This window comes from Helianthus annuus, chromosome 15 (assembly GCF_002127325.2).
Source record: "Helianthus annuus cultivar XRQ/B chromosome 15, HanXRQr2.0-SUNRISE, whole genome shotgun sequence".
In the NCBI taxonomy this organism is placed as follows: Eukaryota; Viridiplantae; Streptophyta; class Magnoliopsida; order Asterales; family Asteraceae; genus Helianthus; species Helianthus annuus.
Window position 1 is genome coordinate 51,229,792 of NC_035447.2, and position 12,910 is coordinate 51,242,701.

Genomic DNA, 12,910 nt, shown 5'->3' on the forward strand with positions numbered 1-12,910 from the left:
TGACCACTGCTGCCAGGACCTGAGATTCGGCCTCACCGTGGCGCAAAAGTGAAAACAATTTTTTTTTTTTTTTTTTTTTTTTTTTTTTTTTTTTTTTTTGTGATCCAAGGGCCTAGAAGTGCAATGGCACTAGGGGAATGAATGTGCATTCTATGAGCTAATATGATTATCTTAGGTTTGTACTTTGTTACGTATTTGATATTTAACTTAGACATCGTTTATAATATTTTTAATAAAAAATAAACAAAATTAAAACTCAACCCTCCCATCATCTTTCACTCTACTATATCACCATTCACACAAACCTTACACTATCATTCGGTGTCAAAACCAACCAAAGATCCTCCTTCCCCAAATTTATACTCATGATTCGTATTTTGCCTTTTTGTATCCCCTATATTTGATATTCTCTTTGCATAATCCTTTGTAGTCTAAAATTCTTGGGCGACACTGAGAAGGTGGTAAGCGTCTATCTTAAAACAAGAACATCCAACAAGGGTTCTACAATGTGGGAACATGGTCGACATAGAGGCTTGAATATATAGTTTTATAAAGAGATATAAACATATGACGCTAATTGACTAGGGTTCTACCAACAACGATTTGATATAAGGATACAATGTAACTTGTCATGGTCTCTATGTCGTCTTCGATATTAAGAACTAACAAAAGACCACAATAGTGAGGTGCAAAAGCAAAGGTGAGCAAGGAAGCAGTTGATGATGATTGTTTCCTTAATATAGGAGAAAAAGGATTTGCTATTAACTTTTTGTTTAATGATTGTTTCCTTAATGTATAGGAGAAAAAGGATTTGCTACTAACTTTTTGTTTAAAATGAAGGAAATCAATATTATGTTATTATAACTGACGAAAAAACAAGTTGTTGCTTTATGAATGTACGTTTACGTTTATTAAAAACTAAACGTAAAAGAATCACTAAATTAAATTTGATAAAACATTAATATATTAATGTCATCTTAAACAGGATTTAATAAATTCATTAATATTTTTAAAATTGTTTAATTCCTACGTAACAAAGGTACCGCAATGAATTAACAGTTTAATACATTTTAAAAATCTGGTCTATTGTATTTTTGTATTTAGTCAGCGGTCTCCATTGATGTTGACTTTTCTTTCTCATCAGCATTGATGTTGATTAAGTCAATTTAATCAAGTTTTTCTTTAATATAAATACTAAATAAAAAGTTTTTATAAGATAACTATTTAACCAAAGTTTAATTATTTTCTATACCCATAAACCTTAGTTTATATTTATAAATATTTTATTTATATCCCACCGACGGACCCTTTTTCAGGTGTCACTAACTTTTGGTACTCGGATTCTATCAACTTGATTAAATATACCTCGGGTCGGATTGGGTCAGTCAAACTATTTAACTCAAAACCTAGCATTATTTAAATTCAAGATCCTAACCAACGGTTATATAACTTCGGTTATGTGAATAAGTTTAGTTTATAAAGATGTTTAGACAACTTCTTTATAGGTGTCTTTATCAAAAAACCTAGAGCGTCACTCGGGTTTCAGCTCTATATATTATTTTCCATCACGACTCCCATCTCGTAAAGGTGGGTTTGCCCCTCCTATAAACTTTACCCCAATGAATGTCATCGACTATTCAACTATATGACAACATTGGGCGGTACAAAACAAAGATATACATTTCAGCTGATCGAAACATAACATATGTTAGTGTAAATGAAGATTTCTAAAAGTTTTTAACCCCAATACATAGAACTTTGACCAATAGAAAGATGACACACGATACCATGATACAAAATTTGAAACTCAAAATCTTTTCAATAACGATTATCTAGTCGTGAACCCCACCAATAACAGTCTCCATGTTTAGGTTGATTTATACTTTTCATGAAATTATTTGCAACTCTTAAGTAACTTTATTTTTATAGATTTAATAAACAGTTTCAAACATTAAATCAACGCTATATTTGGATTACTGACGGACCACTAGAGTATCATCGTGTTATCAGTGGATCCACCCGAACATATTTATCTTCACTAGGCAATGATGTCTATACACCAATTTTGAAGGAAACCCAATAAATCTGTAACCCCCCCCCCCCCCCCCCCCCTCCTCTTATGTAATGATCCTAAGCCTTATCCAGCCTCTAAAATTATTAGAAAAAAAAAAAACACTAACTAAATCACCACCATTGACTTATATTAACTACTCTATTCTACCTTCAACTCTACTTCTCCAAATAAGCATGTTCTCAATCTCTTCATCTACACTCCATAACTTGAAACAGTTGAACCCTTAAAATCATATTATAAATCAACCATTAACGCCATTCACAAACAGTTGAATCTGTACGTCAATCTTCATACCCATTTCACCATGTTCAATTATCGACTAATAAACCTCATTTTCACATGTTCTTCTCTTGGTTTAATCCTTTATCTCTTCTTCTCATCATTTTTGCTTCTACCCAACACCCGAATCTTGTCGCACGCAGCTGATCAGTTCTCGTATCCCACTTCCATCGATCACATCGTGTTTGGGATCGCTTCGAATGCAAAAACGTGGCCTGAAAGCAAAGAATACGTTACAATGTGGTGGAAACCGGATAACATGCGAGGTTGTGTCTTTCTTGATGTTCCGTTGGATGATAGTAACACCTCGCTTCTCCCGCCTGTTTGTATATCCGATGATACTTCGCGCTTTCGCTATACTTGGCGTGGGGGTTTCCGGTCAGCCATACGGGTCGCTCGGGTCGTCTCCGAAACCGTTGCATTAAACCATACAAACGTCAGGTGAATTCAAGAGTAAGAAGTAAACGTAAAAAATGTTTTTTTTTTTTTTTTTTTTTTTTTTTGAGGCGGATAGAATATATAAAACCAGACTAGCAAAAGTTAAGACGGAAAAAGATTAAAAAATGCTTATAATTTTTTAACGACTTATAGAATATATAAAAGTCGGACTAGCAAGAAGCTAGACGGAAAGAAGTAAAATATACGTCTTCTTTTAACTGCAAATAAAATGTATAAAAACATGACTAGCAAGAAACTAGATGAACATAAGTAAAACATGCTTATTTTTTTTAACGGCAGATAGAATATATAAAAACCCGACTAGCAAGAAGCCAGACAGATAGAAGAAAAAAAACACTTATATAGAATATATATAAAAACCCGACTAGCAAGAAGCCAAACAGATAGAAGAAAAAAAAACACTTATATAGAATATATAAAAACCCGACTAGCAAGAAGACAGACAGATAAAAGAAAAAAAAACGCTTTATTAATTAGCATTTAAAAACGTTTGTGATTGATTCTTCGGTACTATGTGTTCAGGTGGTTTGTTTTTGGGGACGATGATACATTGTTCTTTCCAGAAAATTTGGTGAAGACGCTATCGAAATATGATCATGATCTGCCATATTTCATTGGGTCGAACTCGGAGAGCTTTGTACAGAACAGACTCTTCTCATTTTCGATGGCGTTTGGTGGAGCTGGATTCGCGATCAGTTATCCGTTAGCAAAAACGTTGGCGAAGGTGCTTGATTCGTGTTTGGAGAGATACCCTCATTTGTATGGAAGCGATGGGAGAATTTATTCGTGTTTAGCTGAACTCGGAGTTGGTATTACTAGAGAATCTGGTTTTCATCAGGTAAAACCTTTTCGTAAAATTGAGGCCCTTTTCGTAAAAATAAATAAATAAATAAAGAAACAAACAAACAAACAAAATTGCTTTAGATCCTATTATTCTTATATCATGTTTGTGTATACATCAATCTTAAAGACAAAATAACCTACATATAATATATTTTTTAGAGTTTGGTGGGGCCTAAAGAAACGGGAGCCCAAGGCCCTAGTTTTATTTCACTGCCTTGAGCCGGCGCTGGTTTTTGGAGGGTGTTCTTATCCAAGAACACCTTCCAAAAAGGAAAGCGGTGTGCCGCATATTCTTTTTGGTGTACAATATATATAGGGAGGGATGAATTGTTAAAAAAAAATGGTGACGATGCGACAATTTTTATAGGTGTTTTTGAGTTTTCTTATTGTTTCAGATGGATATGGCGGGAAATCCATTCGGAATATTGGCAGCACATCCAATGGCACCATTGGTAAGTCTTCACCATACCGATTACCTAGACCCGATTTTCCCAAAAATGACGAATAGAGACGCGATACGCCATTTGTACAAAGCCGCAGAGTTAGATCCTCACCGGATCTTACAACAAACAGTTTGCTACGATCGTTGGTTTTCATGGACGATTTCAATCTCATGGGGATACGCGGTTGAGGTGTTTGATACCCATGTGCTCTTGCCGGACGTGCTTCGAGTCCCTGAAACCTTTAGACCGTGGCGAAAAGGTAGCTTGTTGAGCACGTTATTTAGTTTTGACACGAGGGAACATGATGAAGATCCTTGTAAAAGACCAATGGTGTTTCATATGAACACTACGGTTCGCGATGGAGATGAGACTATAAGTATTTATAGAGCAATGGAAAAGGGGAATTGCACAACCACCCTTGGATCTCCAAGAGAAATTGAATTGGTCAAAGTGCATGCTCAAAAATTGAACCTTAGCATGAAACAGGTAACATGAACTTACTTATAACCTATGTATGACTTGAGAGTCTTCATAAACCGTTGAAACTAAAGAAAGTCAGTCAGCTTGTCTCGTTTCAGATTTATGTTTTGACCTACGGTTCGGCGTTTCATGAACTGGTTTTATCCAGGGGCGGAATCAGAGGGGGGTCAAGAGGGTCCGTTGACCCTCCGGTCACCGGAACTTTTTGAATTTATATTTATAAATTTTGAGTTTTTGAAGAACAAACTTAGAGATGGACCCCCTAATTTGAACCAATGTACAATATAAGCTTATGATGATGACCCCCTAACTAAATCGTTCTGGTTCCGCCACTGGTTTTATCATTTTGAAGAATTTAACAAAAACTAACGATTTAAGAAAAAGTTTTAAAATTAGGTTTATTTGTAAAAACCGAATCGTCAAATCGCTGAAACCAGTCAGTCCGATCAACCCACCCAACCCTACGGTTTGGTTTGTCTGTTTTCTCAAACAGTAGTTAGTCAGGGCCGCCCTTGAAAATCCCTAAGAATTCGAGAGTGCTGACATGGGGGAATATAAAAAACGGGCCTCTAGTTGGACTTTTTTCTTTTTGTTGACGCCAAGTTTTGTTTTATTAATGAGTTTAAACATAAATTTAAATGTTTAGTTTACAACATTATTGGGCTAATGGGTAATTGGGTTCAATTTAAAAATGGATTTGATGGTCTAATGGGTCTAAAGACTAAACTAATTAAAAAGTTAATGCGTTTAATAAAAAAAATGGTCTTTAAATATTGTAGTGTTTTATTTAATAAAAAACTATATACATAATATAAAAAAATATTAAAAAATATAATACCATACCCCCCTCCCTCCGGAGAGTGGGGGCTTTGGGCGATCGCCCACTTAGCCCCTCCCATGGGTCTCCGCTGACAACAGTTAGCAGTTTAAGGCAATATTTTTTTTTAATCAATATCAGTGAATCGGATCGTAAACTTTCTTAGCTAGGATGATAGAATTACGAACTTATGGTGCCATTATACTTCATTTAGTTGCACTCTACGCATCATAAGTTGTATCATCTATATTGGACTAAAAATAAATGAACTAACTAATTTGAATTACAAAAAGAAAAACAATTCAGATCGCTTAACTGCAAAACTGAACTGTTTTGCATGCTTAAGCCGACCCAAGCAACTGACTTGTTTAGTTTGTTGTTTTTTAAACCACAGTCAACATATCAACCTAAGATTGTCATGACTTCACTAAATCGAGCCGCACCAGACCTTAAACACCCTTGCTAATACAAATACCAAGTTGCTATAAAATGAACAAAAAGATTGGATATTATAAAAAGAATCACTATAAATATGATTATTTGGGTTGTTTTTTAATAGTTGGTGACGCCAAGACGACAGTGTTGCGACGTGTTACCATCATCGTGGCGTGAAGAGTTGGAAATTGGCATAAGGGAGTGTCATGAAGATGAACTGATTCGGTAGTATTCATTTAATAATATGTTATGTGTTAATGCAAGGGTGTTCACGGTCCAGTTAAAAAGCGTAGAACAATTCAAATTAGTCATTAGGTTGGTCTTGTAGACAATTTATTTTTAACACTTTTGAGTGTTGGCTTGAATATTTTTTAAGCCGTCCTAACCGGTTTGAATTGTGGCTTATACTGAAACCTGCTGAATAAATAGCAAATGATCGATCAAACAAATCAAGAATGGATTACTAATTTATCAGAGTGGGGGAAAAATAATATTGAAAAGGTTAAAAGTTTGATGAAAATAAGAGATATAATAAAAAGATGAAAATAAAAAAATAGATTTTTGTAAAATTGATTTAAATTAAAATAAAATTAGGTGTTACATTGATAAAATTAAAAAGAATTGAAGGGTATTTTAGTCATTATATTGATAATTTTGGTGTTAGTACCCAAAGGTGTTTCAAAATTGAAACCATAAAACCTAAACCTTTTAAAAAAAAACTTAGTACCTAAAGGCGAAACTAGATATAAACCATAGGACCCATTTGTGAAATTAACTCTTTATTTAATTACTTGTTTTTTCATTTCTATGAATTAAGAGAAAATTTTGTTTTAAGAATGATTTTTTTTACTAAGGCTTAGCGGGGTGGGTTGGGCTCAGGACCGGCGAGCCAGGTCGGGCATCGTCCACACCGTCGCCAACCGCGTCGTCCACGTCGCCAACGTCCTCCCTCGGCCTTGCTGAACGGGCCAATCTCTTTTTATCTCAAACACACACATATGTCATTATTTAATTTACTTATAAGGCCAAAATTTTATAGTACCAAAATATCTTTTTTTTTCTACTTTATAAAGAGTGTCACATGTCAATATTACAATCCTTTTTATACTATTTAGGTAAAACCCATTTTTTAGTGGATCCTTCCACTATTTTAATGTTATGTGATCTTAAGTCTTTACAATATTTTAATGTAACGTAGTCTTTACGGTATTTTAATGTAACGCGATAATACAAGATACTTTTGTTGATAACCTACCTGGAAATAATCATGGGCTTAGGGAGGAGTACGATACTTGTAATAGTGTCTAATGTTAAAAAATGATATAAATCATATGATTATGAAACTCCGGTTTTGGACAGAATTATTCATAATAGACTTGTGTATCATATGAGTTGAATAAAGAAAATATTAAATGGTTAACAATGAAAATATATGAATTTTATTATCAAATAAAAAACACACGAAAAAAATTAATTATAGAGTAAAAATTTGCATATTGGTAAAAATAAATCATATTATCTTGAATACTATATATAATTTATCACGTATAATTTTTTAAATTCCTTTTTTACCTCTAAACTTATGGAGACGCCTCTACATACAAATTTGGTTTTACCATGAGTTTACCATCATCATTGAAGGGGTATGGTCTCAAAAACCCGCGCAACCCTTCCTCCAGGTCGGCGCGACAGACCATACTCCTTAATCAATTACACTTCCGATCTCAATCCCGCACGGGCTGAGCAGCACTCGCCACCGTCGCGCGCGGTCCAAACGAGACAAACTAACAACTTAGCATCTAGAAGTGGAGCCTCCAAGCGCCCATACCTTGCGCAGGCCAGTTCCATGTGAAACATGAGCCGCGCAAGGACGCGGCGTAAAGACATCTTAGAGTACAAAAGGTACAAGTGTCAGATGAAAAGAGCCAATCCATATCATCCAGGCTCTGCTCAATCGTGCTCCACGATCATCTGACATGCAGGAGACAAAAGGTACTCAAGGACGCCAACGTGGCACCAATCACGGGGCAGAGACACCTGCCCCACGATCTCCACTAACTGGCTGATGACAGAGACCGACAACAGCGACACGTGGCTCTACTCATGGTGCGCCAACACCGAGAGGCGTCCAGAACACACTAACGGTCGACACCAGTGAGACAAAAGGCATATCCGTTCTACTGTCGTCTTCCGGCCCAAGGCCCATCAACCCACATCCTCTACACCACTCCGGCTATAAATAGAACACTTCATTCACAGGTTAATTCATTCTATTCCCTCCACTCTCACTCATTACTCACTTTAATCTCCTCGAGATAGTTACTTATTCTCACGCCGGAGCCTGGTTAAGAGGGAAACCCCCACATTACCCTCTTAACGAGCTAACAGTGTTTTGTTTTGCAGGATAATCAGTCATTAAGGAGCTCAAGAAATCAAAGAAGATTAATCCTTATGGTAGAAACATAAACCAAACTAATTAACCCAAGATTAGTTCCGTGTTTCTTCATTGGCGCCCACCGGTTTTTTCTACAAACCACTTTCATCTTCTTTTCTTTGAGCTTTTTGCTGTTTTTCCTCCGACCACGGCTGGTCAAGGAATCGTTCCCGAATTTGGATTCGGAGCAAACGCACATGTGACAGTGGGGGAGGACAATCAGAATGTCCAAACCCAGCAAATCGAAAAAATTGGTGAAATCGAAGTCACCAACACTGGGGACCTCGCGCGAGTCTCACTCGCATTATTCAGTCAGCTACCCCAGGAAACAATGGTGCTGGATCTTCAAACCCAGTTACACCCCAGAACAGTGCAGCGCTACTAGGGCTACCCGAGGGTGACACTCCAGCCTCGTGGTATGCCAAACAGACTACCCCCATCGATGCGGCGAATCAATCTTCGTGCGCGAATCAAGCAATCCTAACGACAGAACCATCCTCAGAGATACACATGGTCAACGGACCAAGATATAGCGCGCGAGATAAAGGCAAACGTCCTCTTGACCCAGCATGGCAAGAGCAACAGGTCATCTTCCCGGTAGTGCGCGGGGGGCCGCGCGCAACGCGCCCTGTCGTCATTACCGGTATTATTGGTCACTACGAAACAGATTTCGTATTCATTGACCCAGGGAGTACAGCGGACATCATTTATGAGCAATGTTTTAATCAGTTCGATGACGAAGATAAAGCAAGACTAGAGCCAGTTGATCATCCTTTGTCAGGATTCTGCAACGAAATGATCTTCCCTTTAGGCCAGATCAGCTTCCCTCTCACACTTTCTGATGGGAAGCATTCAAGAACAACAATGGTAAACTTCATGATAATGCCTGTGAAATCAAGGCAAGATATTTTGATTGGGAGAGAACCCAAGGAGAGCTCAACATGGTGACTTCCACCCCTCACTCAGCAATTGGTTTTCCAACCGAAACTGGGGTGGCAATTATCTATGCAAGGAAGGGAGTAATGTCAACAGACGACATGCGTCCAACCAAGGCGCCGAAGGTTTCCACAACAGAGCCAGAAAAGTGGATACTTAACCGCAAATACCCCGAACAAACGGTGACGATAGGCCACGCCGTCTCGCCAAACATCAGAACACACCTAAAGCAGCTCTTGTTCAGAAACATGGATATTTTCGCCTGGACCCCGGCAGACATGACCGGTGTCCCGCGCGATGTTACAGAACACTGTTTAAACGCTTATCCATCCGTTGAACCAAAGGTGCAAAGAAGGCGCAGTCTGGGAGCGGACAAGACAAAGGCAATGAACGAGCAAGTTTGTGAGCTCTTAAAAGCGGGAATCCTCCGAGAGGTACGCTATCAAAGTTGGGTGGCAAACCCGGTAATGGTGGAGAAGTCAAATGGGGGATGGAAAATGTGCGTCGATTATACTGATCTCAACACATGTCCCAAGGACTGCTACTCTTTGCCTGAGATTGACAAAAAGATAGACTCCCTGGCACCATATAGATGGAAGTGTTTCCTAGACTGCTACAAGGGGTACCACCAGGTCCAAATGAAACTCGAAGATGAAGACAAAACAGCTTTTCGAACCGACCTTGGTATCTTCTGTTACACAAAGATGCCGTTCGGCCTCAAAAATGCTGGCGCCACGTACCAACGCCTGATGGATAAAATCTTCGCTGATGATATTGGGAAGCACATCGAGGTTTACATCGATGATCTGGTGATCAAGAGCCCAGAGGAGGACCAAATGCTGAAGGATATCGAGAAAACATTCAACTCGTTGAGAAACGTGAACATGAAATTGAATCCTGCCAAATGCTCCTTTGGTATGGAAGAAGGGAAGTTTTTAGGCTTCATAGTCACAAATGGCGGTTTCAAAGTAAACCCAGAGAAGGTTCAAGCAATAGAGCGAATGCCTTCGCTAAAAACAATCAAGGAGATGCAGCGGTTAGCCGGCCGCTTAGCCGCGCTCAACCGATTCCTATCAAATCACGCCGCAAAGTCATACCCTTTTATCAGCACCCTGCGCAATTGCGTAAAGAAACAAGAGTTCAAGTGGACGCCAGAGGCAGAAGCGGCGTTCCAGCATATGAAAGAATGCTTGATCAAACTCCCTACACTGACCGCGCCGTATGAAAAGGAACCACTCTTACTATACTTGTCTTCTTCAGATAAGGCAGTAGGGTCGGTACTCATGGTAGAAAGAAGCGGAGTACAAACTCCAATTTATTATGTCAGTAGGGTGCTCACCGACCCAGAAACAAGATATTCAACAATGGATAAGTTGGTACTAGCGCTGCTTCACGCCTCTAGAAGGCTGCGCAGGTACTTTACAGGACACGTAATCACAGTTCTTACCAATTTTCACATCGGCACAATATTGCAAAAGCCAGAGACGTCTGGGCGATTAGCAAAATGGGCGATAGAGCTGGGGGGCCACAACATCTTGTACAAGCCGCGCCCGGCTATCAAGGGGCAAGTCCTTGCAGACTTCGTCACTGAAGTTCCGGTGGAAAAAGTCAAAGAGTGCGAAATCATTGAGACTCCCACGAAAGATACATCTGACGGGGTATGGTTGTTGTACACGGATAGGGCATCAAACGAGGACGGCGCAGGAGCAGGACTGCGCCTCGTGAGCCACGAGAAGCACGAATTTACATACGCCATCAAGTTAGACTTCAAGAACACCAACAATGAGGCGGAATATGAGGCATTTCTGGCAGGCCTGCGCCTCGCCATAAAGATGGGAGCGCAAAATCTACAAGCACATGTCGATTCACTCCTAATCTCCAGTCAAACCAATGGAATTTACGATGCAAAGGGCGAGGTCATGGCCCTATATTTAGAACAAGCGAAAGAGTTACTTCATCGCTTCAAGACATACAAGGTGGTTCACATCAACCGCTCTGAAAATAAACCAGCAGACGCTTTGAGCAAGCTCGCTTCAACTGTCACACCCCAACCAATGGCGGAAACATCGGGATGAGACGAAGTGTGAAGATTGCTCGAGACATCATAACGCTATTTGTGACAATAATTTAATAATCCAAATTTCATTTCCCAACTTCAAGTAGTCATCAATACAAGATCCCAAATAACAACAAGTTTAATCAAAATATCAAACCAACATAACCAAAATTCGATACAACATATTAAACCTAACGTCTAAAGTGTGTATCTAGGCATCGTGCTACCTCTTTCATTTCATCATCATCAACCTGTAACATGTTTAAAATACAATTCAATGCAAAAGCAAAGGCGAGTATACAAGTTTGGTACATACATAGCATAAGATAAAAGTGTGAACAATTCCTCATAGCAAGCATGCGATTCAAGATAAACATTAAATATGGCATGTGTATAACATATCAAACCAAGAAAATGCAACTTGCTCATGACATAACCAAAGTTTCAGTAGAGGCGGGTCGTTAATCCTATAGCGCTACATATGTCAAGGTTTGGCTCGTACGAGGTTAATGATAAGTTCAACACATAAGAATCACCCAAATTTAAAGTATCAAGTCATCACATATACAAGCATGTTATAGGAATGTTCATGTGTTTAGACAAAAGTTCATGTGTAAGTTTCAATAGGTAAACATGTTACACCCCAAAAGTAGTAAAAATAAAAGGGGGAAAGTACGAGTATACTCACGGTTTACAAGTGGTGACTTGAAATTCCGAGAGCAAGTTTGTAGATGAATTAGTTCGGAGCACCTTGTCCTTCTACACGGGAAAGCAAAGGTGTGTGAGTTTGGCGTATAACGGAAGATTATAGATTCGGAGTTTTTAAAATATATAGAAAGTAGCATAGGTGAAAATAATCATCTTGTACACATAACTCTTGTTCTTGACACTATTGAAACTCAAAAGAGTTGGTATGATTTCATGGATTCTAAGATCCATTAGAGTCGTAACAAGGGCATGGTCATAGATGATGTAACGTCCACTTAACAAATAACTATTAAGTCATCATCAAGTCTTAGTTACTTAGATGTATACATATAGAATAACTTAGATATTATATAGTTTACAAGTCTTATGATTCAAGCATGAGGTAGGAGATTAATGTCTCCATTTAGGTACCTCTTTGTGTCATAGAATACATACATGAGGTAGGAAGAACAAGCTTCCATTTAGGCACCTCTATTGTTCACCACTACACTTGTTGTTATAAACAACAAGGAGGGTCATGAACATACAAGTATTAAGGTAATAACAACAACTAATCTATAGAAAAACATCAAGTAATGAGCGGATTCTTATGAAGGATAGCCTAGGCTAAACCAACCATCACACATACATCAAGTTTCACACTTGAACACTACTTGTGGGTAAAACCCTAATTAAAACAGAAAGTTTATGAGGTTTTAACCTCTGATTTAGATGTCTCAACCATGTTTTTAAGCTTAACCAACCATAAGAGGGGTTGTAAGCATTAGGACATTGGTTTGAGATGTGTTAGACACAAGTTGGATAAGAAATAACATGTCATTTGAATAATATAAAACAAACAGAAAGTTTTAGTCCATTTTAGGGCAAATCCAAGCATGATTCTTCCAAAGAAAAACCAAGGATTCGAACCCAAGGACATAACAAAGCATTAGGAAGAAGAACCAAG

At 38.3% G+C, this 12,910-nt stretch overlaps 1 protein-coding gene across 1 annotated transcript; it reads left to right on the top strand.

The window, feature by feature from the left end:
• Positions 1 to 2,360: 2,360 nt before the first annotated feature.
• On the top strand, positions 2,361 to 6,212 carry LOC110909660. The gene is made up of 4 exons (XM_022154497.2): positions 2,361 to 2,794; positions 3,335 to 3,650; positions 4,051 to 4,584; positions 5,955 to 6,212. Exons 1-4 carry the CDS (start codon positions 2,379 to 2,381, stop codon positions 6,057 to 6,059), a joined length of 1,371 nt encoding a protein of 456 aa, XP_022010189.1. The 5' UTR covers positions 2,361 to 2,378; the 3' UTR covers positions 6,060 to 6,212.
• Positions 6,213 to 12,910: the final 6,698 nt, after the last annotated feature.